Consider the following 27,048-nt stretch of genomic DNA (forward strand, 5'->3'; position numbering starts at 1 on the left):
TGTGTAAGTTCTGCACTGCGATTGTTGACGCGTCCTGAAAACACACTATTGTGTGAAAGCGGTTTCCTTTAGTTCATTGAACAAACTATTTTATTTGGTTTTAGCATCTGTTTAAATTCATTAAAGACAGTTAGGTGATTTGGTTCAAAAACACTGTTTGTTGTCCTGGTTGAAAGTCTCCTCACATCCCTATATCTTAAGTGGTCTAAATGTATTTATATCGTCTGTGGAAGATCGTCCAATCATAGTCCTCGGTCCTAGAGCTACGATAGGTTGTCCTACCTGCCTGTCAACGTATATATTTGCATATCTCCGCCCATCCTGTTCGCAGTTTGACTGTGCGCGTTCATGTGGTGTGGTTTTTGGAGGGAACGTTCAAAACTAATGATCGCAAACGTTTTTAAAACATTTAAACGTGAGTAAAACACATTTTTATAGCCTTGGTTCGTACTCAATATCTTAGTAGAAACAAAACAGCGGTTTACTTGGCAAATCTTTTGATGATTGTTTAAAGAAGTCTCTTAGCAACTAAATTGCAGAGGATAAACAAAGCAATTCAACATTAGCATTTGTTAGACAGGTGTACAGTTATCAGCATAGAAGATGGTGTGCTGTTTTACACACCTGTCTTTGCAAACATTTGCTAAACAGGTTTTATTATTATCATGTGTTTATGGGAACTTTGACTCATTGATGCATTTTATTTGCTCAGAAGTCAATTAGCTGTGTGCATGACACATCCGCATTGCAGAAAAATTAGAGCAGTAGATTTTCCCATGCATTTCAGGTTGGAAATATTTCAAGTGACATTCAGTTGCACTGTTTTTTTTTTTTTTCTCCAAGTGAAAAGTAGGAAATTCCAGCAAAAACTCTGCAGGTAGATGGATCTCTAGGACTTTAAACCCCTGCTGAGTGCATTAGATATTTAAAAGATGAAGTTCATTACGCAACCTATCAGATTTGGGCTTTGAGATGGATTGCTGCAGTATATCTTCCACAAAATATTTCTTATACCTGAGCATATGAATTTCAAAAGAATTGGAAAAGTCTATTTCATATTTCAAAATGAGCAATGCAATATATCCAGATACTAGACAGTGCACTTGGATAGAAGGCAACGGTTGGAAAGCGCAGCAATTTCAGACAGGGGATTCTTATGCTCCTAAATAATCCACAAGTAGCAGCATGCAGCATAAAAAAGCATTAAAAATTAGTGATGTTTGTTCCTTGGCAATTGAGATTACCTCTGACACAAAGAGGAGCAAGTGTGATATGTCTCTGTGCAGTTTTATAGCGCTCCAGGGAGGTATTGAGCAATGACTATGAACCCCCTAGAGGAAAGGAGAACGTACCAGGAGACAGATTTGTGGTTGTTCTCCCTTGGGCGGCACAACGCGCCATGCGTTTGCCATCTGTTTGTGGGCAATAACACTATGTGGTGATTAAAATGTATAAACAAGACACGTTTTCGCCAGCTTGTTAGAATGAGAGATTCAATCAGAAATCTTGATTTGCTGGTAGTGACCTTTCAATGTAACCCCCATAGACATTCTGAAATGAACATCAGGTGGAAGTGTCTAAATATAATGGCAAAAACAGAATTACTTGAGAAACAGAGACCCCTAGTGGAAACATTGTGGAAGTGCATTCCAAACCATGGATTGTACATATGGAGCATACCTTACAGCAGAATTTGTAATTGCTAATTCTTAACTACTGCATATAAAGCAGTTGAGTTACAATAAAGGAATAGTTCACCCATGTAAATGTACTCATCCTCAAGCTGTCCAAAATGTAGATAAGTTTGTTTCTTCATAGGAACAGATTTGGAGAAATGTGGCATTGTCACTTGCTTACCTACGCAGTGAATGGGTGCCATCAGAATGAGAATCCAAACAGCTGTTCTAGCTGGTAAACAGTGTTTGATCTGTGCATATTTCTCTCCTGATTGAGACGAGACGACTTTTTCACAGGAGAAAGCTATATTACGGATAAAGGACTCATATTTTAGCCAGAAGCAACAGTTTGAAGTGAAAAACATCTTAATGATGGATTTGTTTCTTATAACAGCTTTTTCCTTTATTAATTGATAGACTGTAGTCATGTGGATTACTAGTGGATTATTGTAGATTTTTTTTAATCACCTGTTTGGACTCTCATTCTGGCGGCACCCATTCACTGCAGAGGATCCACTGGTGAACAAGTAATGTAATGCCTCATTTCTCCAAATCCGTTCTCATTAAGAAACATACATTTAGTTCATATCTAAAGAGCGAAGAAAAATCTAGTTGCACAAATAAGAAACAGTCTTGAGTTAAACACAGTTGGTTTAAAGTGGATACTCATAACAACAGCTCAGCGTCTGGCAGCTACACCGAGTGTTTACTGAAACTAACACATACTTAAAAAGCACTTAAGAATAATTAAAGACGGGATACAGGAGGGAAAGTAGGTTCAAGAAAGAAAGAAGGTGGTGAAAATAGAAAGGAAGAAAATGAAAAGAGGAAGAAAGGAGAAAAAGGGAAAGACAGAAAGAAAGAAAAAGAATGTAAGAAAAGGTGATGAAAGTAAAAAGGAAGAAATGAAAAGGGGAAGGAAGAAGGGAAGAAAGGGAATGAAAAAGCGAAGGAATGTAAAGAAGAAAGAAAAAGAAAGAAGAGCAAAAAAAAAGGGAAAAAGAACAAAAGAAAAGGTGATGAAAGAAAGGAAGAAATGAAAAGGCATAGGAAGAAGGGTGTTAGATTGCTGTCCCCATGCCTAGACAAATAAGATCCAGCCCCGGATGCCAGATCCTGTCAGAAATGAATATAATGATTAAATGGAATAATAAAATTATTAAATGATTAATGATTATAAATGAATGAAGAATATATACAGTAAAAAGAAAGCAAAACACAACACATATGTATGATTGCTCTGAGGCAAACCACACACAGTTTGCATTTGAGGATCGTCCGATCCTTCATTGGGAATGAAAAAGCGAAGGAATGTAAGTAAGTAAGAAAGAAAAAGAACAAAAGAAAAGGTGATGAAAGTAGAAAGGAAGAAATGAAAAGGCGAAAGAAGAAAGGGAATGAAAAAGCGAAGGAATGTAAGAAAGGAAAATAGAAAAAGGAAGGGAAAGAAAGGGAAAGAAAGAAAAAGAACAAAAGAAAAGGTGATAAAAGTAGAAAGGAAGAAATGAAAAGGCGAAGGAATGTAAGAAAGGAAGAAAGAAAAAGGAAGAAAAAGAAGGAAGGAAAGAGAAAAAGAACAAAAGAAAAGGTGATAAAAGTAGAAAGGAAGAAATGAAAAGGTGAAGGGAGAAAGGGAATGAAAAAGAGAAGGAATGTACGAAAGAAAGAAAGAGAAAAAGAACAAAAGAAAAGGTGATAAAAGTAGAAAGGAAGAAATGAAAAGGTGAAGGGAGAAAGGGAATGAAAAAGAGAAGGAATGTACGAAAGAAAGAAAGAGAAAAAGAACAAAAGAAAAGGTGATATAAGTAGAAAGGAAGAAATAAAATTAGAAAAAAATGAAGGAAGAAAAGACACAAAAGGAAAATGAAGAAATAAAGAGAAGGAAGAAAGGATGGATGAGAAAAGGGAAGGAAAAGAAAGCAGAAAGAAGGAAAATTAAGGAAAAAGGAAACAAGAAAATGAAGGAAGAAAGGATATGAACATAATAAAGAAAGGAAAGGAAGGATGGACTGATGGATGGAATAAAAGCAGAAAGAAAGAAAATGAAGAAAATGAAGGAAGAAAGGAATAGGAAATTAAGCAAGAAAGAAAGGGTGAACAGAGAGTAGACGTATAAAAAAGAAAAAGAAGGCACAGGAAGGAATGAAATTAAGAAAGATGGGAACGAATGCAAATAAGAATGAAGGGAGAAAGCAAGGAAAGAATGAAGGGTGAAGAAAGAATGGATATAAGTGGAAAAAAGGGAAGAAGGAAGTGAAGGAAGAAGAGTTTGTGTGGGAAATAAGATCCCTGATCTCCTCATTTTCAGGCTGCACTTAATGCATGAGAGTGGGCGGAGCTTCTCTTTATGCCCACAGGGCAGAGGAACTTGTTAATTGAGATGTGGATCCTCCAGAGGTCGTCCGCCAGAGCCTCTAACTCCATTTATTTATCTGCCATTTTATTAGCTGCAGCCGGCCACACTCACACGCTCCCTTTAATTAGGCCAGTACAATCACGGCTGCTCCAGCAGGACCAGACCAGCATTTGATTATGCAGATGAAGAAATCACGACAGCTGGAATTCAGCACTCACTTCTCCTAGGCCAATTAGCACGCTTCAGACACCATGTAGTGACGATGTTTACCCTGTAATGATGCAGTTACACAGAGTAATAATTATACGTCTTGCTCAGTAGAATAAACTATGCGATTAAATATGATATCTTGTACAAATTATGCATGAGGGTTGTGGCTTTTTAATGCACAATGATTTTTCAAAGCCCTGCTGAAAATCAATACCACATGTAAATAACTTGTTATTCATTTCTGATTTTGAGATAAAATCAAGGCTTTTTGGAAACCTTCTGAATGCTTCTGACAATTTGTGTCCTTTGTTAACAGCTCAGAGTTTCTATTAGGCCTATATAAGGGTTGAAACACTTAAAAGAGTTGGTCAAAGGAATAGTTCACACAAAAAAAATAATTTGCTGAAACCTTCAGGCCTCAAGATGATGAATATTATTTCGTTTTTATCAGCTGTTTGGACTCTCATTCTGACGGCACCCATTCGCTGCAAAGAATTCATTGCTGAGCAAGTGATGTGATGCTACATTTCTCCAAATCTGATGAAGAAACAAACTCATCTACAACTTGGATGGCCTGAGGGTGAGTACATTTTTAGCAAAAATTCATTTTTGGGTGTACTGTTCCTTTAAGCCACTTGTAAATTGCTGGTGATTTGCATAAAGTGTCTATAAGTCATTTGAAATAGAAAACAAAGGAGCAGTGAGCATCAGCTGGCTCCATAGCTCAGTGGTTAGAGCACTGGTCTTGTAAACCAGGGGTCGCGAGTTCGATCCTCGCTGGGGCCTGTGGGTAAATACAAACATTTATCTTAAAAACCTATAAAATTAGTCAAATAAAAACAATTGCCATTGGCATATCTGTTCTATCATAACACCATTCTAGTGCTCACACTGAATGTTTACTCCTTTCAATTATAATTTGTAAACTGTATTGAATGTATCCAAAAATTTCAGATATTAACTTCATTTAAAATGTTTTTTAATGTTTTTTGCTCATCAAGGCTATATTTATTTAATTAAAAATACAGAAAAAAACTGTAATACTGTGAAATATTATTGCGATTTAAAATAGTGGTTTTCTGTTTCAATGTACTTTAAAATAGAATTTATTCCTGTAAACAAAAGCTGAATTTTCAGCGTCATTACTCCAGTCTTCAGTGTCATATGATCCTTCAGAAATCATTCTAATATGCTGATTTGTTTTTAGTGTTGGAAACAGTTGTACTGGTTGATCTTTTCTTGGGAACTTGTGATTCTTTTTCAAGATTTTTTGATGAATAAAATGTTTTTTAAAAAAAAGCATTTATTTCAACTTTTTTTTTTCTTTGAAAGAAATTAATACTTTTATTCAGTAAGGATGTGTTAAATTGATAAAAAACGATAGTAAAGAATAAAGTTCAATAAATGCTGTTCTTTTTAACCCTGAAAAAAGTATCACAGGTTCCAAAAAAATATTGAGCACCACAGCTGTTTGTAACATTGATAATAAATTAGCATATTAGATTGATTTCTGAAGGATCATGTGACACTGAAGGCTGGAGGAATGGCTGATGAAAATTCAGCATTTGTTTACAGGAATAAATTCTATTTTACAGTACATTAAAATAGAAAACCACTATTTTAAATCGCAATAATATTTCACAACATTACAGTTTTTTCTGTATTTTTAATCAAATAAATCTAGATCTGAAATTATATTTTCAAGTATATTAACATAGAGAACTGTTATTTTAAACTGCAATATTATTTCATAATATTACTTTTTATTTCTCTATTTTTGACCACATAAATGGAGTTTTGTTGAGCATAAGACTTCTTTAAAAAGCATTATAAATCTTACTGATCCCAAACTTTTGAACGGCAGTAGATATATACAGGGGTTGGACAATGAAACTGAAACACTGGCCAATATAGTGTTGGAGGTTTCATGGCTATATTTATGCAGCCTGGTGGCCAGTCTTTACTGATCGCACATTCCACCAATAAGAGCAGAGTGTGAAGGTTGACTTTGTGCACCCAATAGCTCAAACATTGTACCCTGAAGGTGGTGCCGTGTATTAGGATGATAATGCACCAATACACACAGCAAGACTGGTGACAAGAGTGATTTGATGAACATGAAAGTAAAGTTAAACATCTCCCATGGCCTGCACAGTCACCAGATCTGAATATTATTGAGCCACTTTGGGGTGTTTTGGAGGAGTGAGTCAGGAAATGTTTTCATACACCAACATCACATAGTGACCTGGCCACTGTTCTGCGAAAGGAATGGCTCAAAATCCTTCTGGCTACTGTGCAGGACTTGTATTTGTCATTCCCAAGATGAAATAATGCTGTATTGGCTGCAAAAGGAGGCCAAACACCATACTAATTGTGGTCTAAACCCAGGTGTTTCAGTTTCACTGTCCAACCCCTGTATATATACACATACATATACATATACATATATATATATATATATATATATATATATGTGTGTGTGTATGTATGTGTGTGTTTTTTTGAAAGAAGTCTCTTATGCTCAAGGTAGCATTTATTTAATCAAAAATACCGTAAACATTATGAAAAATTACTACAATTTCTATTTGAATATATTGTAAAATGTAATTTATTCCTGTGATCAAAGCTGAATTGTCAGCATCATTACTCCAGTTATCAGAGTCACATGATCCTTCAGAAATCACTCTAATATGCTGATTTGCTGCTTAAAAAACATATCTGATCAACGTTTGAAACAGTTGTGCTGCTTTTTACTGTCACTTACAATTAATTTAATGCATCCTTTTTGGAAAAAAAGTATTTAATTTCTTTAAAAAAAATAACAACCTTTGTTTTGAATGATGGTGTAAATTTTAAGATTAAAACCTGCAACCTTTCTGTTACCAGATTTACCCAATTTACCATTAAATTTACCCACTACTTTAAGCCTACATAATTGTGCCAATAATAAGAAACAGAAGGAAACAATGTAAATATTTTGCTTTTTTATTTTAACATCAGTGCCTCTTATTTCCTCTTACTGGAAGCTTCATCCAGCCGGCCCCAAATCCACCTGTATGCAACAGCTCAAATAATTCACTACACACAAGGACATGTGAAATGCAACAAACATCACTGGAGTAAACAGGGCGAGAACTTGTTGTCAGAGTAGAAATGCTATATCCTGTTGGAGACTGACAGTCTATAAGGTCAAGTCCACATGCTTAAGGTCTCAGCTCTCATCTGCCTCTAGATTGATGTTGTTTCCAAACTTGGCATATAATTGAACCTTCAAATCTCCAAGGACCTCCTGTATAGATGTAACACGACCCTCCAGCGCTTTGATCTCATCCTGCAGGGCTTCCTGTGGACACCAGAATATAAGTATGAAAACAAAAACAAACACTCAGCAAGCAAGAAACACAAGTGCAAATTGGAAATCTGCAAAGCAAAAAATGCTTAAAACTTTTGAAAAAATCTTTTTTATACATTTGAAAACTCTGTGACAAATATATCTAATCATTTTTTAGTTTTTATTATCAGTTCTCCAATAACAAGATCCTTGATGGTTTTGCAGTAGGTCGCTTTGTACTCGATTTGCAGCAACTTACTAGTAAAATCTATATAATGAATAATGTATAATCTAATGGGGCAGCCCATTTTACGTTTACGTTTAATAAAATGACAGATAAAGTGTGTAACCAAAATATCAATATTAAACGGGGAAAAAATGCAAAAAAGGAAAAAAAAAACACTTTATCTATAATACAAGACTTTTAATGTTTTATGTAAAAGCCTGAAACACTCCAGGACTCTTATTTTGACATATCCTGGACTCCTGCTAGCTGTTAATTCAAAAAGAGAATAAAATATGGTTTGTTACAAGTCACGTCACCTTTGCTGCCTCCAGCATTTCCTGTGTCTCTTCTTGAGAGTGACTGATGAACACGTCTCCGATCTGATACGGGATCAGCATTGCATCGTCCTCACACATCATGAGGTCATCGCTGGCATCTTCTAGATTCTGTAAGGATTTCTACAAAAAAAAAAAAAGGATTTGATCAGCATCTGCCTGAACAAAATGCAACCCAAAATGTATACAAATCAAACCAATTATTTACCTTTTTGGCTTCAATTTCATCTTTAAGTTCAGACATCCGATTTGTATTCCTGGCAAACTTGTTGATCTTTTGCTGGTCCTCAAATGTTACATTGACATCTTCAGCTGCCTGTTTTGATTTGAGTGATTTTTAATTAAAACAATGCATTTATTCCAATATAAACAAACCCATTTCCTCTAAAATATACACTGTAAGTTACAAGAAAAATATATAAAACTCAAATAATGCCATGGAATAATTCTGTTCATATACCGTGTCTGTAAACATATGCAGTGTTTTAAAATATTACTTTAGAGTTAGGAAACTCAGAACTATGTTCAAATGTTATGATATACAATTGAAGTCAAAAGTTTACATACACCTTGCAGAATCTGCAAAATGTTAATTGTTTTACCAAAATAAGAGATCATACAAATTGCATGTTGTTTATTAATTTTATACATTATATATATATATATATATATATATATACACAGAGTTGGGGAAAGTTACTTTTAAAAGTAATGCATTACAATTTTGCGTTACTCCCTGAAAAAGTAACTAATTACGTTACTTAGTTATTTTATGGAAAGTAATGCGTCACGTTACTTTTGCGTTACTTTTAAAATCTGGGCAGGGCTGGCTTCTTTGTTTTTAATATAAAACAATGCTAATGTAAAAGCCCTTTTACACCAAAAGTGAAATGAATTCACCTCAGGCTGAAAGAAAAGTACATTTATGCAGGAGATCACACTTTAGCTATAAAAAAAAAAAATTAAGCACAAATGTTAGTTTGTCTAAAGTAATTTTTGCTTATTAGTATGGTTGAATTGGATCATCGCAGGTCAGCAGCAAAGACATCAGATAATGAAATGGTATTAAATGCATAAAGAATATTTGTTTTATTTAACATATTTAATTATTGCAGGTTTGCGTCATATTCTGATTTGAATTTCACTGTTTTTATTCATTTTGAGGAATACTGAATCTGTTTTTTTGTGAGTGAGATGAATTAATGCATGTTCACATTTAGTCTAGAATACAGTAACATGTTTACTCCCAATTTCCCGACAGGAGACTTGACAATCAATAAATGGGGAAAAAAGTAACTGGCGTTACTTATTTGAAGAAGTAACTCAGATATTTCCTTAGAAACTCAAAAGTAATGCGCTACTTTACTAGTTACTTGAAAAAAGTATTATTATTACGTAACTTGCGTTACCCCCAACAATATATATATATATATATATATATATATATATATATATATATATATATATATATATACACACACACACACACACACACACACACACATACACACACACATATATATATATATATATATATAAGTTTAACTTATTTTGTCTTCTGGGAAACATGTAAGTATGAAATGAAAAAATATGGTATTTAAGCAAAATTAGAAAAATGTACACATCTTCATTCTGTTCAAAAGTTTTCACCCCCTTGCTCTTAATGCATCGTGTTTCCTTCCGTAGCATCAGTGAGCGTTTGAACCTTCTGTAATAGTTGCATATGAGTCCCTCAGTTGTTCTCAGTGTGAAAACATGGATCTCAAAATCATACAGTCATTGTTGGAAAGGGTTAAAATACACAAAAATACACAAAAAAGTTCTGTTCAGGGCAAACAAAGGACTCATGATAAACTATCATTAAAAAAACAAAAACAAACAAAAAAACAGCTGTGGATCATTCAGGTAACAACACAGTATTAAGAATCAAGCATATGTAAACTCTTTTGTAAATTCAACTATTATTTTAAAACGTCTTTTATGTGAAATATCTTATTCGGGTCAGTACTAAATAAACAATAACATGCATTTTGTATGATCCCTCTTATTTTCATAAAATCATTAACATTTACATGAACGTAAATGTAAATAAGAACTAAATGTCAATGCCAGAAAATCACGAATAATGTGACGTTAGCCATTTAGCTGCTCTCAAAATCAGTGAAAACAAATACTCTCTAGAGTCGCTCAACTTTCTCATTCGTGCACTGTTTTACATGTTTCAGCACCACTTACAGCTTACTAAGCACGCCAAAAAATACGACGTTGATCTAGACAGAAAGCCTTTTATTTGAACGCTTACCACTCCTTTCTTCATGGTGGCTGCCATCTTGAACGGGAAACGTGCTGCGTGCACGCGCGTGAGCAGCGGCGGCGGAATGGAGCACGTGGGTATTCATAAGTTTGGGCCTGGTTCTGTTGCCGTTTCAAAAATCTGGTGCTTTTGTCAGAGGGAGAATTAAAGACATTGCTTGACTTTAATAACTGACTTGAGTGCATGAGTTTTGCATTGCGGTTTTCTTGAAATTACCCGTAGTTTTCGTTGTGATCAGGATTTTCAAAACAATTACTGACATCTTCTGGACGATAGTAGATTTATTTCCAAATAGACATAATACACTTGAAGTTGAACCAGTAAATATACACTCTTATGTACCAGATATTTCCACTTGTCAGTATAGCCTTGTCAAAGAACCACAAATAAAGAATGGACATCTTAAAAACATTTAAACAATTACATGTTATTGTAGGCCTACTTGTTTACTTTCCAAAAACCCACAGGCCCAAAAGTGGCCATATGAAGAAAAAAAAACATATACATTAAGCTTGGCCAACTGACTTGTCTGGATCATTTTAAATGATGTTTATATTTATTATAGTGGTTGTTCCTATTGTATTTTTTAGTCATTTTGAAATCCATGACTGTCCATACACTACCAGTCAAAAGTTTTTGAACAGTAAGATTTAAGCCTGCATTTAGTTGATCTAAAATACTGGAAAATCAATAATATTGTGAAATATTTTTACTATTTAAAGTAACCGCTTTCTACTTGAATATATTTTAAAATATAATTTATTTCTGTGATGCAAAGCTGAATTTTCAGCATCATTACTCCAGTCTTCAGTGTCCCACAATCCTTTAGAAATCATTCTAACAGGCTGATTTGCTGTTCAAGAAACCTTTTTATTATTATTATCAATATTTAAAACAGCTAGTACATGTTTTCAGGATTCTGTGATGAATAGAAAGATCCAAGATCACATTTATCTGAAATAAAAAGTAAGTAAGTAAGTAAAATTTATTTATATAGCACCTTTCACAGACAAGGAGTCACAAAGTGCTTTACAAACTGTCAATAAAACGGATCAAACATGCATACAATAAGATCTACCATAAAACAACAAACAAAACCAATCTTCACAGAAATAAAATAACAGGCAACCATTGCTGTTAATTAAAAGCAAGTCCAAAAAGATGCGTCTTCAGGTGTTTTTTAAAAGAATTGACAGAACCCATAGTTCTCAGTGCTAATGGAAGAGAGTTCCAAAGCCTCGGTGCCACAGAACAAAAAGCACGATCACCTTTAGTCTTAAGACGTGTTCTAGGGACAGTTAAAAGGTCCAGGTCAGAAGACCTTAAAAACCGACCCGGTGAATGTTTATGTAAAAGATCCTGAATATAGAGAGGTGCCTGACCATGCAAGGCTCTATAAGTGATAACTAAAATTTTAAACTGCACTCTGAATTCAACTGGAAGCCAGTGAAGGTCCTTGAGTACTGGTCTTATATGAGACCACTTACTGGTACCAGTTAAAAGCCTTGCAGCTGCATTCAACTTGTACAACTTGTAGTCGCTCCAAAGAAGACTTATTCAAACAAGTATACAGAACATTGCAATAGTCCAATCGTGACGAGATGAAGGCATGAACAAGCATCTCCATCTCTTTTCTTGAAACCACCGATCTAATCTGAGCAATGTTCCTAAGATGGAAAAAACATGAGCGAACTACAGACTTTACATGATTGTTAAAACATATGGCTCTATCCAAAACGACACCTAGATTTCTTATTTCGCTATGATCTGAAGTAGCTGAAACCCCCAAAACCTGCTTAATCTTAGGTGTAATATTGTCAGGAGCAAAGATCATCATTTCAGTTTTATCCTTATTGAGTTGCAAAAAATTGTTTGCCATCCATTTATTAATGAAGACTAAACAATCCTGCAGAACTGACAGTTTATCTAGACTGTCAGGTCTAAAATAGCTGAATGTCATCAGCATATAGATGATAAGATATTATCTTAAAACTGTTAATAATCTTGCCAAAAGGAAGCATATACAGGCTAAACAACAGAGGGCCAAGCACAGAACCTTGTGGCATACCACAGGACAAAGGAACAGAATCAGACATAAAGGATCCAACAAATACAGAAAAAGATGAAAACCAATCCAGAGCTGATCCCGAGATACCTACTAAAGATTGTAATCTATTAATCAAAGTGCAGTGATCCACAGTGTCAAACGCTGCACTGAGATCTAACATAACCAACACGGAACATTCACCTGCATCTGTGGCCATCAAAATGTCATTAGAGACCCTGACTAGGGCAGTTTCAGTAGAATGATTTTTACGAAAGCCTGATTGAAATTTGTCTCCAAAATATCATTCAACTGCATTGCTACAACCTTTTGTAACTTTATACACTATACCATTCAAAAGCTTGGAGTCAGTATATATTTTTTAAAATATTATACATTTATAATTTATTTATACATTTTAATTATAAAAATACATTACAAAAATTATATAAAGTAATACTTTTATTTAGTAAGGATGCTTTAAATGGATCAAAAGTGATGATAAAAACATTTATAATTTACAAAAGATTTCCATTTCAGATAAATGCTGTTCTTCTGAACTTTCTATTCATCAAAAATATTCCATATATATATATATATATATATATATATACACTCAGCTGTTTTCAACATAATAACAACAAATGTTTTTAAATCAAAATATTAGAATGATTTCTGAAGGATCATGTGACTGGAGTAATGATGCTAAAAATTCAGCTTTGAAATCACAGGAATAAATGACATTTTAAAATACATTAAAATAGAAATCAGTTATTTTAAATAGTAAAAATATTTCAAAATTTTAGTCTTTTCGCTATGCTTTGGATCAAATAAATACAGGCTTGGCGAGCAGAAGAAACTTCTTTAAAAACATTACAATTTTGACTGATCTTTTTATTGCTAAGCAGAAAAACTGTACTTGAAGGCATCTCAAAATATCTTCTTTTATGTTTTAAAGAAATGCATGACAGAAGATGGAGACAGAATCTTTACTTTTGGGTGAACCAGCTCTTTCAGCTTCAGAATAGCCATGTGAGCGTCTATTGTGTTTCTGGTAAGTAAAACAGAGTTGCACCACAGGGTGCAAGCTGTTGAATATTTAGTTAACATAATGACAGCGGACACAACCTGACTGAACAAACTCACTGTGGTTGCTAGTGCTGGTTTCTTAAACATCCTCTTTGTAAACAGTGTTCCACCCAAAGACAAATATTGGGATGCTATGCAATTTCCCACTTTTTTCCCAACACAACTATTCATGCATGATTGTTTTTAATAGCCGTCTTTAATTTACATGTGCATATTTGAGTATCAATTACAAATATTAATGCATTCATTTTAAAAAACTATGATAGCAACTTTTCAGTTTGAATTCGGATGGTTTAGTGGAATGCCTTTGAGGTTTTTCAAGGATTTTCGCTCTTAGCATGTTGCAAGAATTCCTTTCATGGTGGCAGATCAAGTTCACAGTGACCACACAGGAATTTGCTTTTCGCCCCCAGTGTGTACATTTACAATGTGAGTCTGTGTCCATGAACGGCGCTTACATGACAAAATCTCACCCTCGGCTGATCTGCTCCTTTGTTCGTTGTCATGCTTTCTGTTGAATAGAAAACACTGAATGCTGTACATACTGGAGTGTTCTGTTTGACATTCGTTTAATGAAATATTAAAAAGTTTACAGTACGTTTTGGCCAAGCGAGAAGATTCCTCAGCTCAAACTAGTTGCATTTATTGGGAATGACTAAAACGGCCTGAATGGGCCTGTGGGAGACGGTCAGCATGTATTTAGCCTGTATTTATGCATGTCATGCAATGAAAAGAATTATATTATGTTGAGAAAAGATCAAAAAGGTCAAGCAGACTGATCATTTATGCTAAAACAATCAAGAAAAAGGGTGGGTCATGAATATGAGTAGGGGATCACAATGACATGTATAGTATTTAACATCAATATTTCATCACAAGATTAATGCGGGAGAACAGTCAACTTTATGTTAGCCTGCATACATTTGCTGTCTGTTTTTTTCTCTTTCAAAGACTGTATTTTTTTGTATTGCTATATTTTCCAAATTATCTAATAACAAGAAAAGAATCATTGCAGTGCATCTCATGTATCAATATTTGTCTTGGAAGTCAAAATGAAGTTTCCCTATTATTGAACATAAGCCTACTACTGTCCTACAGTCCACAGCAGTCCGTTGTACAAATGCTTTGTATTTAGATTTGCTTTAGGATTTATTTCATGATCTGAAGCTGATGATCAAAACTAGGGTTCATCACGACACTCAAACAAATGAACCAAATCCTTTTATGTTTGATGATGAGCTTAAACTGATCAGTTTAACTGGCTGTAAATATCAAATAGCCTGGTTAATAAATCCGTAATGAAGTCCAGAACAGGGTAAAATGAAATGAAATAAAATCAATAAATATAAATCAAAATATACATTTTTTTTACTATTAACCTTATTTCAACTATTAATTTATTTTATTTTATTATTTTATTTTATTTTAAAATAACAAAAGCTTTAACTAAAATAATAATAATAATAATAAACCTAAAAAAAACAGGGTAAAGAACAGGGTAAAATAATAAAATAAAATAAAATAAAATATATTGACTGTATTTAAATAAAATAAATCAATAAATATATAAATCAAAATAGTTTTTTTACTCTTACCTTTATTTAAACTATTAATTTAATTTATTTTATTTTTTATTTTAAAATAACTAAAGCTTTAACTTAAAAAAAAAAAAAAATCTATTTATGTTTAATGATAAGCTTAAACTGATGAGTTTAACTGGCTGTAAAAATCAAATAGCCCGGTTAATGAATCTGCAGTGATGTCCTGAACAGGATAAGATAAGATAAAATAAAATAAAATAAAATAAAATAAAATAAAATAAAATAAAATAAAATAAATGTTGACTGAATTCAAATAACATTTAAAACAAAATAGATTTTTTAACTATTACTTTTTTACTTTTTTAAACTATAATAGAAAAAAGCTATTAATTTTATTTAATTGCTACGCAAAATAAAATGAACTAAAATGAAAATGATTCAAAATATTAATAAAAACTCAAATTTAGAATTTAAAGTAACATTTGAAACATTTCAAATCATGCTGCAGAATATGATCGTCTTTCTGACATTGATATTAATTTAAGACAACTTACAGTACCTTTCAGACATTTTAATGCTCACCAAGGCTCCATTTATTTGATTTTCATCATATACATACAATTTAAAATAGCTGTTCTTTATTTGAATATACTGTTTTCTTTAATGTAGTTTATTCCTGGGACCAAAGCTGAATTTTCAGCATCATTTCACCAGTCTTTAGTGTCACATGATCCTTCAGAAATCATTCTAATATGCTGATTTGCTGCTCGAGAAACATTTCTGATTATGATCAATATTGAAATCAGTTGTGCTGCTTTATATTTTTGTGGAAACTGGATTCTTTCATGCATAGAAAGTTCAAAAGAGTAGCACGCCTCATTTTTCACATCACTCAAGTGTATTTCATGTTCCTTCCCATGTATTCTGCAGGTGAGCAATCATTAAATAAATAAAGGCTTAGACTGGTAAGCCTGTCATGTACTCTGTACTCAAGCCCTGGATGAGAGTCACACTGCGCAAATAAACTTCAGCTATGTATCCTCTACACACATCCTGTTTGGGCTCAACCACACCTACAAAACAGGCTGGCCCACGTGAGCTGTTCTCAGATCAGCCTGGCACTTTCTCTGCTTCAGTGTTTTGAGTAGATGCCGTCTGATGCCTTATCTTTGATGCGTGTGATAATCATATCACCTTTATTTAGGTGGAATAACTCATCAGTGTGAAACAATAGGACAAGAACATGAGTTCATCAGTGCTAATAGGCTCACAGACCAGGTCTCATCCACACTTTTGTCTCAGAAGTACCTTAAGATAATGCATTTTGAGCCCCACCCTCTTATAGGACAGGTATATGTGTACACACGCGGGCTGACAGACAGCAGACTGCTGAAGATTACTTTAATCGAGCTTTGGAAACTGTACACAGACTTTAAATACCAGTTTGGGGCACAACAGTGAAAAGGTAAATATAAATATTTTTGTAAATTTTAAATCAGTATATGCAATGGTCTGTATGTTTAATAATGATTGGAAATATTTTTTGTTATTTAATTATGATTCCTGCATGGGATTGAACCTAAAGACTTTACAAAAACAAGCCATAATCTACTCCACCCTGCAGCGATCAGTAGTGTTTCCTAATGGGACTTTGAGTGATATGATTGAATTTAACTCTTGTAACAGGCTTTTGAACAATTATTTTGTGCATATTTTCATTGTAATAACTATTTTTAACGTCAATGCCGATATTTAGTTGCTGACTTGAAGCGAAAATGGGAAACGAGCATTCAACTCAGAAAAAACGGCAGAAGGTGAGTTTTTTTTTTTTTTTTTTTTTTTTTTAATTACTTTTTACTAATATAGCTTTATTTTGCATCATTAATATTTTTTTAAAGTATTTTATAACACTTATTGTCTGCCGTTTTAGCAATATCATGAATATGTTTGTTTATTGATAATGTTTGTACATTGACTATGTAAATTAGCTTGATAAAAGCAAATGTTTTCAGTGTAGCAAGTAATTTTATGTCTTTCGTTTTGTGTTCGTTTTGGTAGATATTTGTGTGAAATTGTTATTCATAAAGGCAGATTATAAATTATTCATTATAAATTATTATAACACTCTTTCCAGTGTAATTATTCAATTAGAAACGTAAATATTTTAGTTTTTTCTTTTGATACTTTCTCTGCTAAAGACGATCATGTGATAGTGTTATGTTTACTGAGACAACTGCACAGGGTTGTTTTAGTTAGCAAAAAATAAAACCAGAAAAATAATTTTTGTTACTTGAAATAAAAAAAAGAACTGAAATTAAATTTTTAAAAACCTAAACTTATTTTAAATTAGCTAGTATCCAAAGCAACATTTAGTTTAACTTTAAGTAAAATTTTAAATTCAAACTAAAACTGGAATAAAAATTAATTAAAATTCATACGAATTATATATACATGTTTTATATATATGTATATATATGTATATATATTTACATGTGTTTTTTTATTTTAAAAAAGAATTTTTCTGCTTTAGAAAATACAAAAAAAAAAAAAAAAAAAAAAAGACTTATTCAAAATATAAACTATAATAGCATCTCAATAATACTAAAATAACACAGATTTAAACCAAAGAACAAAATGTAAAATAACAAAAGATCATGAAACTAACCGTGCAAATCATTTACCAGGTAAACACAGAGAAAAAAGTCCAAAATGGAGAACTGAATGGACATGCAGTACCAGCTCCAGAAACTGAACCTGGTATGTATACAATATACTGCACAGTTATTTTTTTCATGCGACTAAATGCATCTCCCCTCGTAATTTCATCTACAAGAGTAAGGCTCTACAACATCAGTATCATTAAGGTGACTAGCAGGCTTTTACATTGTTTGGATTAACTTAGTCAGCCAACAATTGAGAACATGACTCAAAGCTCTGTATAAACTTTGGGTGTTGTAGTCAGATGTGTGGTGGATAAAGCAATGTTTAATTTGCATTTTGTGTGCATTGCTATTTTGTTGTTGCTAACACTTTCACAAAGCCTTTATGGAAACAAAAAGCAGTCGCACGCACATTTTCCATGCTTTTTGATAGATAAATGTTGTTGATATATATCCCATAGAATGCATATGCATGCATATGTTCATGCACATATTATGAGACAATGAAAGTTGTACGATGCATATAGAAATAAGGCCAGAAATGCACTTTATGCAAGTATGCAATTGCATAGGTATTGCACAGTTTTTGTTCTGCTCTGTTATTTTGGCTGTAACCTCAAAAGTGTATATAAGAAGTGGGTGTGTGTTATGATTTATGACTGGTCAAAAAGATTATCATAGTGATAGCTGAAGGCAGTATATATTATGGTTCCTGTGTATTGCATACATAATTTCTTTTGTTTACCTTGATATAGAGATTATCAAAAAAGCACCAGTGGAGCAAAAGAGTGAAACCCCGCCAGCGCCTGTCACAGATCAACCAAAACCACCAGAAAAAGAGGAGGTAGACTGCAGTAAAGCCAATGGACCTGCACATGTGGAAACGACACCTGAGCCAAAAACGACAGTCGCAACAGATCCAGAACCACCTAAAAAAGCCCCAAAGCCTAGTGGAGATGAGGTGTCCGGCTTCCTTAAAATGTTTAAAAAGAAGAGCGAACCCGTGAAACCTGCAGCAGAAAGCGACGATGCAGTTGACGCACTGGCCAAAACGTTGGATCTGAAAAATGACGTGCAGCCTGTAAGTACAAGTTGCAAAACTGAAAATGTACTCGCCCTCTGGCCATCCAAGATGTAGATGAGTTTGTTTCTTCATCAGATTTGATGAGATGTAGCATTATGTCACTTGCTCAGGAATGGATCCTCTGCAGTGAATGGGTGCCGTCAGAATGAGAGTCCAAACAGCTGATAAAAACATCACAATAATCCACAAGTAATCCACACCACTCCAGTCCATCAGTTGACATCTTGTGTAACAAAAAGCTGTGTACTTGTAAGAAACAAATCCATCAAGACGTTTTTATCTTAAAACATAATTTAAATGTATTTAAATCATTTCTTCTAACTAAAATATGAGTCCTCTATCCATAATATTGCTTTCTCCAGTGAAAATGTTTTCTTTGTCTGAATCAGGAGAGAAATATGCATAGATCAAGCACTAATTACAAGCCAAAAGAGCCAAAAAGTCTAAATGTATTAGTGAATTTTTATGTGAGAGGAAGCGTTATTGGATTATGGACTCACATTTTGGCCAGAAGCAATGGTTTGAAGTCAAAAACGTTTTAATGATGGATTTGTTTCTTACAAACACACAGCTTTTGGCTTCACAAGATGATAATTGATGGACTGGAGTGGTGTGGATTACTTGTGGATTATTGTGATGTTTTTATCAGCTGTTTGGACTCTCATTCTGACGGCACCCATTCACTACAGAGGATCCATCGGTGAGCAAGTGATGCTACATTTCTCTAACAAGTTACAATGAAGAAACAGCATCAAACTATCCAAAATGTGGATGAGGTTAAGTACATTTTCATTTTTGGTTGAACTATTTTTCCTGCTACTCAATTTTTCCCTTGTCCATAGTAAAACGTCTGTATTTTAGACTTCAGATATTTCTGATTGGCTATGATTAGTCTCACTGCACAGCATTTTTGCTCTTAGTGTGGACAGAAAAATGATTTAGTCTTGTAAAATGTAGTAAAAAATAGTAAAAAAATCTTGAGGCACATTCACACAACGTTTTAGTACCATGTTAAAAAGAAAATCTAAGATTACGAGAATAAAGTCGAAATGTTTCAATAAAGTCGAAATGTTTCGAGAATAAAGTCCAAATTTTGAGCTTGAAGTCAAACTGTTCTGATATTAAAGTAATAATATTTCAAGAATAAAGTCGAAATTATGATAATAAAGTTGAAATTACGAGAATAAAGTCAAGAGAGGGCAGAGAAGAGAGGGGCGGGGCGAGCAGAGCTCATCAACATTTAAAGCGGCCTCGACCAGAAGAGAATGATTTTTGCAGAGCTGATTTTGGTAAGGTACAAAAGGTGTTTTTTACACTACCATTGAGAAATTTTAACCAAAGTGTGTTATAGACTTTTCATTAAGACCCTAAAGAGTTATATCAACTTGTGGAAAATGGGCATCCGATGACCCCTTTAAATATGTTCGTATAATAAGTTTTTTTTTTTTTTAAATATGACAGCTTGTCAATAGTTGGAGTTCACTTGAACCTTTATAACGTTTTATTGTTTTATTGTTTATTTTGTAATTAAATACATATGAGGAATGAAAGATAGGATGCCACAGATGTTTCTGTGGAATTTTCACAAAGAAAACAGTATAATTTAATGAAACAAATGTTTCGTTGTAATCGTAAAGATGATTGATTCACATGAATGCAGCGATCTGTCCCGAAACATTAAAGAGCGTGAAAAACACATTATTGCAAGACACACTGTTTGTATTTCACTATAACACTGACAGATTTTGAAAGCTGAGACTATTATATTAAAAGTACCAAAAGCACAAAGCTTATTGCTATTATTAGGTGGCTGGTGCACTACAAATAGGCCTAATGAATGCAATCGATGATGTGAAATATTATTTCCAAGCATGTCCCTGCGAGTATGGCACATTGTATGATTTCTGCTAATAATCTCAGGTGTATTCAAATAAATTTCGGTGGCCTGGCAACAACTTCCGGTGCTCCCAATCCAAGCCATCTGCATGCGCAGGCTATACTCTCAAAATATTATAACTTTAATTGCCACAATTTAATTAATTTCGACTTTATTCTCAAAACATTTCAACTTTATTCTTGAAACATTTCGACTTTATTCTCGAAATATTTCGACTTTATTCTCGAAATATTTCGACTTTATTTTTGAAATGTTTCGACTTTATTTTTGAAAATTTTTCAACTTTACTCTTGTACTTTCTACTTTATTCTCGAAACATTTAAACTTTGTTCTTGAAATTGTTCAACTTTACTCTTGTAATTTCAACTATTTTCAAAACCTTTTGACTTTATTCACGAAACATTTTGACTTATTCTCATAATTTCAACTTTATTCTCTAAACATTTAGACTTTTTTTCCAAAAATTTTTACTTTATTCTCGAAACATTTCAACTTTAATTTCAAAACATTTAGAATTTGTTCTTGAAACATTTCGACTATTCTCTAAATGTTTCAACATTATTCTTGAAATTTTTCAACTTTACTCTTGTAATTTCAACTTTATTTTTAAAACATTTAAACTTTATTCTCAACATTTCGACTTTATTCTAAACGTTTTGAATTTATTCTTAAAAACATTACTTTAATCTCAATTTTTTTCTTTATTCTTAAAACATTTTGACTTTAGTCTCGAAACATTTCGATTTTATTCTCGAAACATTGACTTTATTCTGAAATTTTTTTGACTTATTCTCAAAATTTTTCACATTTATTCTCAAAACATTTCGACTTTAGTCTCATAGTTTTGACTTTAATCTCAAAACATTTCAACAATATTCTCAAAATATTGCAACTTTATTCTAGAAATATTGCACCTTTATTTACTAATTTTTTTATTTATTTATTTATTTTTTTAACGTGGCACTAAAACGCCATTGTTCATTCATAATAAAATCAAGAATGCTTTAGTACAATTTTAGAACGTGTTGCAATCAAATTCTGCTTTAGCCGATGATTATTTTTGGATAGATACCTGCAGTATTCTGCCGAGCATCTACCAGGTAACAACAAATCCTCATAAATCACAAACGTAGTGCATTCTTATTCACATTTACCAATTTCTCGTTCCAAAAGGACAAAATCTTCATTAATGCAAACCAAAAGGAGATTCTTGAGGAAGTTGCGGAGAAGATCAAATTGCAATTGGTCGACGCCATTCCCGTGCAACCCGTAAATTCGAGTGTATTGACAAAGAGGTTCTCAAAAACGGATGAGATCCTCCCAGATTTGCCTGCTATACAAGAAGCAGTAGCTGTTCCAGAAGAACTAATAGCTGGAGAGCCAGTTAAAAGAAAACCCAGTGAGATACATATAGGACATCTGAAGTCTGAAGAAGCACAAGTTGACGCTAAGGTTGCAGAAGATGAAGAACCTAAGACGGAAGATGCGGAAAAGGCCTTGAAAGAAGATGAAGAGCTTATACAACTGGTTGAAAGCATTATATCGGATGAGAAGGAGCAAGCATGTGAGAACGAGCTCAATGATGTACTGACGAAAGTAGCCGATGAGGCTGATAGTGTGTCTTCAGATGTCAAATTAGCAGTGGATACTGTCAAAGTTGAGGAACCAGTCGTTGGAGCTGAAGAGCCGTTGCTGGTTGCTGAAGAAATTGCAGATATTGTTGAGGAAATCTTACAGATCACTCAGGAACAAGAAAGCCTTGATGCAGAAGAGTCTGAAGAACTTCAAAGGAACAAGTTTAAGGAGATATTGGTCATCGCAGAGCAACCATTAACAACATCTGTGGAACAAGCATTGATCGCTGAAGAAGAAATCACTCCTTTGGCTTCCGATTTTAATGGATCAGCAAATGTAGATGAGGAAAACTGGGTGATTATTGAGGAACCTGCTCGACCACTGAACGCTTCTGGATGTTTAGAAGAGCCTGTGCTCGCTAAAAGTAATTCTGGTGATTCTGCTCAATTGCTTTCCCAGTTGAGGTCTGCGTGCACTAAGGTTTTAGAGGATGCTTCATATAAGGCTCTCAGGGTTGATGCATGTGCTGATGAAAACACTGTTCATATCACAATTGAGCTTTGCCCGGATGAGTTCACATGTCTGAATAAGGTCAGTTGTAATACCGATGATCGTTCGCCGAGAAAGCCGCAGCATGGACGAATTTACCGCATGCGATTCACTTAAGATGTAAACGTACTAGCTCCTCTCCTCAAGATGCTTGTCATCAATTAACACAATTAACCACTAGATTTCTTCCTGAAGATGACGTTATTTAAAATATCCTGTAAATGTTTCTTTGCTTTCTTGGCTTATTGTTTTGGCTCTGTTTACTGTACCATACCAGACAAAGGTTTGAATTAATTAAGATTGTTTTTGAAAGAAGTCTCTTATTTTTGACCAAAAATAAAGTAAAAGCGATGCTATTGTGAAACATTATTACAAATTAAAATAACTGTTTTGTATTTGAATATATTTAATATTTCATTATAATATGCTGATTAGGTGCTTAATTGTTGTCAGTAATTATTGGTGCTTAATAATTAATAATCAATCTTATTATTATCAATGTTGAGAACTGTTTTTGCTGCCTAATATTTGTATGGAAACAAAAATGCAATATTTTAAGATTTTTTTTTTTTAATTAATAAAAAGTTCAAGGAACAATATTTATTTGAAATTTTAAAAAAAAGTAACATTATTATTGTGTTTATTGTCAGTTTTGATCAATGTACTGTGTCCTTTCTAAATTGGTATTATTATTATTATTATTATTATTATTATTATTAAATAAATATTATTATAAAATATTATCATTATTATTAACAATATTAATTAAATATTACTAAAAATATTACTTGCCCCACACTTTTAAATATTAAATATATATATATATATATATATATATATATATGTGTATATATGTGTGTGTATATATATATATATATATATATATATATATATGTGTATATATGTATATATATATATATTAATTATTATACGTTTTAAACATAACCGTATAACACAACATATAATGGAATAATAATGGAAAATTAATAATGGAAAAATATTTATATTCTTAATAAATTAATAAATATATAAATTAATGGTATCCACAAAAATATTACACAGCAAAAAGTATTTTCAACATTAATAATATATGAATTAATTATTTAAATTAATTATTTAAATTCAGCATTGATAATAACCTGGAAATTGCATCATAAATAATTCAATAAATAAATAAATAAATTGTGGAAAATAAGGAAAATATTTATATTCTTAACAAACGAATAAATATATAAATTAATGGTCTCCACAAAAATATTACACAGCAAAAACTATTTTCAACATTGCTAATAACCGTAAATTGCATATATATATATATATATATATATATATATATATATATATATATATATATATATGGAAAATAAGGAAAAAAAATTATATTCCTATTAAAATATGTAATAATAAGAATTATTATTTTAATAAATATATTAATTAATGGCTTCCAAAAAATATTACACAGCAAAAACTGATTTTAGCATTGATAATAATCTGAAATTGCATCATAAATAAAAATAATATAAATAATAAAATAATAAATAAATAAATATTTTACGGAAAATAAGAAAACAAATTTTATTCTTGTGCTAAGTTTATTAATTAATATATAGATTAATGGTCTCTATAAAAATATTAAGGAGCAAAAACAGTTTTTACATCTCATATATATGGAAAATAAGGAAAAATTATTATATGCTTATTAAAATAAATAATAATAATAATCTTTTTTTAATAAATAAATGATATAATTTTTTATATATATATATATATATATATATATATATATATATTTCACAAAATTCATGTTTTTATGTTTGATCGAAATAGACTTCTTTTAAAAACATAGTTATTAAAAAAATTAAAATATGTATTTTAATTATTCCAAACATGTTACTGTCTCAGAGAGTGTTTGTTTCGTCTTTTTCTTGTGTATTTTACATTTGCATGTATCTAACATCTAACGAAGAGCTACTGTAACTGTACACCAATCATCATCGACCAGCTATTATCGACTTATATCCGTCATATATTGACCATAACTGATTTCCACTAATATATAACCACCAAAACACATACTGTACAATTAAAATATGACACATTTCACTCTCAGATAAAGCAGACGCAGACGTTAAGTCCAGCACATTGCTGAATATCAATGAGTGAGGGGGGGAAACAGGCGTTAATAAAAGGATGATTGTTGCTGCTGGCTCGAGTAGGCAGAGGCATGGATGGAATTGTGCCCCTATTTCAATGCATCTATTGCACATCAGCTGTAAGGGTTGTAACACATTCTCTGGATTTGTCTATAGGATCCAGTGGACATAAAGACCAGCGCAGAGCCTGAGCCAGAGCCCGAGCCGGAGGCTGAAGCTCTCGAACCCAGTCCTGTGGAAGCCGCAGACGAAAATAACCCGTCAGAGGAGGTCAAACCAGTAGAAAAGACAGTTATGAACTTTTTCAAAACATTTGTAAGTATTGCTTTATTTGGTTCAATGATTTTAGTGATTTGAATGTTGAATTACGCACTTGAATGCATGTGGAGTTTTAAGCTGCAATGATTAGTTTTGATGTTATTGACTAAAATAAGCATGCAGTGTTTATAAAATGTTATTTTTTAACAATAACAAGTGTGCATTTGTCTATAACTGAACAATCTAGACTTGTTGCACCAGACTACAATGATGCATTTTTACTCCATCATTGTGGTATGTGTTACACTGCGTCTTTAATCTGTTAAACTCTGCTTGGCACTCTGCTAAATCAATCCTTTGGACATGTCAGACTGTGGCAGGCTTTTGTTTGCTGCATAATGTGAGCTCACAAGGGAGGCCTGTGCGTTTGGAGTTGTGATAAAGCACGGGAAGGCCTACGCCATCTCCAGAGGACAATGGCTGACTCAATAGGAGAAACATGTTTGGATCGGTCCCTGCCAGCCAGCTCTTTGTGTGCCCGTGGCAAAGTCAGCTCGTCTGGGTTGACAGACGGGCATTATCCTCACAAAACATACATTTTCGATTTCTCAGTCGCCAATGAGTATAGGCCCGGTTTGGGGACATGGAGTACCTGAAGGAGCAGTACGTGCTTAAACACGCCACTCTGATGGTCTTTCACAGTCACTCTAATGTTTCTGTGTCTCCGTTTTCTTTTCTGCATGCGAAGGTCACTCCGACCAAAACAAGCAAAGAAGCCAAAGCCACTCCAGATGCTTCAAAAGAACAGGTAATTAAAAAACCTTGACTGTCACAGCATTACTCATTCATATTCATGAGATTATTATATTATATTATATTACTTTATTAATTTTTAATGATTGAGATTATTGTCATAGTATTATTTCTACTATTATAATGTTTTAATAAGAGCAGTTTACAGTACCTCTATTCTGCTTAAGGCTTTTATTTCTGCATAGGATTGTTTTATTGATTATTATAGTGCTGAACATTTTAATGTGACAGCCTAAATTCTGTTCATTCATTCATTCATTCATTCATTCATTCATTTTCATTTGTTTGTTTATTCATTCATTCATTCATTCATTTATTCATTCAAGAATGCTTTATTAATAAATGTATAAATAAATATGAAATAATTATAATATTTATTTATTTAAGCTGGCTTTATTTATAATATTTGGAATAAATAGATATAAATAAATTCAAAATGTATTAACTTATTAAAGTATTTAAGCATGTTGTTTTTATAAATGTATAATATTTGACATTTTTAACCAAGTTATGAATAAATACATATAAAATAAACAGTATGTTGATCGATAGATAGTTTGATTGATTCAAGAATGCTTTATTAATAAACGTATAAATAAACAAAATAAAATGTTTATTTAGGCTGGCTTTATTTAATGAATAAATAGATATAAAATAAATACATTTAACACATTTTAACTTTTTTTTTTTTTTTTACAAATGAGTGGTATTTATGACATTTATGTGTATGAATTTTAACATTTATGAATAAATACATAATAATGCATTGATTGATTCAAGAATGTTTTACTAATACATTTATAAATAAATATACAATACATAAAATATAATATTTATTTATTTAAGCAGGCTTTATTTAGAAATTATGGATAAATAAATACAAAATGTATTAACTTAATCTATTAACTAGTATTTATTTTATCCTTAGTATTTATTT

General features: G+C 32.5%; 2 protein-coding genes and 1 non-coding gene across 11 annotated transcripts in view; 2 read left to right on the forward strand and 1 right to left on the reverse strand.

The window, feature by feature from the left end:
- Positions 1–4,955: 4,955 nt before the first annotated feature.
- trnat-ugu (transfer RNA threonine (anticodon UGU)) lies at positions 4,956–5,028 on the forward strand. The gene has a single exon. It is a non-coding gene; the product is annotated as a tRNA-Thr (tRNA).
- Positions 5,029–7,211: 2,183 nt separating this feature from the next.
- Positions 7,212–10,574, reverse strand: pfdn4 (prefoldin subunit 4). The gene is made up of 4 exons (XM_051097016.1): positions 10,437–10,574; positions 8,343–8,450; positions 8,117–8,257; positions 7,212–7,585 (listed from the first exon to the last, which is right to left on the reverse strand). Exons 1-4 carry the CDS (start codon positions 10,461–10,463, stop codon positions 7,454–7,456), a joined length of 408 nt encoding a protein of 135 aa, XP_050952973.1. The 5' UTR covers positions 10,464–10,574; the 3' UTR covers positions 7,212–7,453.
- A 5,767-nt stretch (positions 10,575–16,341) lies between these two features.
- Positions 16,342–27,048, forward strand: part of bcas1 (brain enriched myelin associated protein 1) — a 28,157-nt gene continuing 17,450 nt past the window's right edge. For 2 of the 9 annotated variants that reach the window (XM_051097009.1, XM_051097003.1), the window contains exons 1-6: positions 16,347–16,587; positions 16,879–16,936; positions 17,807–17,879; positions 18,538–18,863; positions 25,197–25,355; positions 26,047–26,106. In XM_051097009.1, the coding sequence (XP_050952966.1) occupies positions 16,898–16,936; positions 17,807–17,879; positions 18,538–18,863; positions 25,197–25,355; positions 26,047–26,106 (657 nt within the window). In that variant the 5' untranslated portion in view covers positions 16,347–16,587; positions 16,879–16,897. Of the gene's footprint in view, positions 16,588–16,878; positions 16,937–17,806; positions 17,880–18,537; positions 18,864–25,196; positions 25,356–26,046; positions 26,107–27,048 lie in introns of all 9 variants that reach the window. The other 7 variants (XM_051097002.1, XM_051097006.1, XM_051097001.1 and 4 more) reach the window with 7 other exon arrangements.

This window comes from Labeo rohita, chromosome 23 (assembly GCF_022985175.1).
Source record: "Labeo rohita strain BAU-BD-2019 chromosome 23, IGBB_LRoh.1.0, whole genome shotgun sequence".
Taxonomy (NCBI): domain Eukaryota; kingdom Metazoa; phylum Chordata; class Actinopteri; order Cypriniformes; family Cyprinidae; genus Labeo; species Labeo rohita.

Coding starts and splice junctions, on each gene's coding strand:
- pfdn4 (XM_051097016.1), bottom strand. CDS start 10,463: ATGGCAGCCACCATGAAGAAAGGAGTG. Junction 8,451..10,436: donor CCACCATGAAGAAAGGAGTG/GTAAGCGTTCAA, acceptor AAATCAAAACAG/GCAGCTGAAGATGTCAATGT. Junction 7,586..8,116: donor AAATGCTGGAGGCAGCAAAG/GTGACGTGACTT, acceptor TGGTGTCCACAG/GAAGCCCTGCAGGATGAGAT.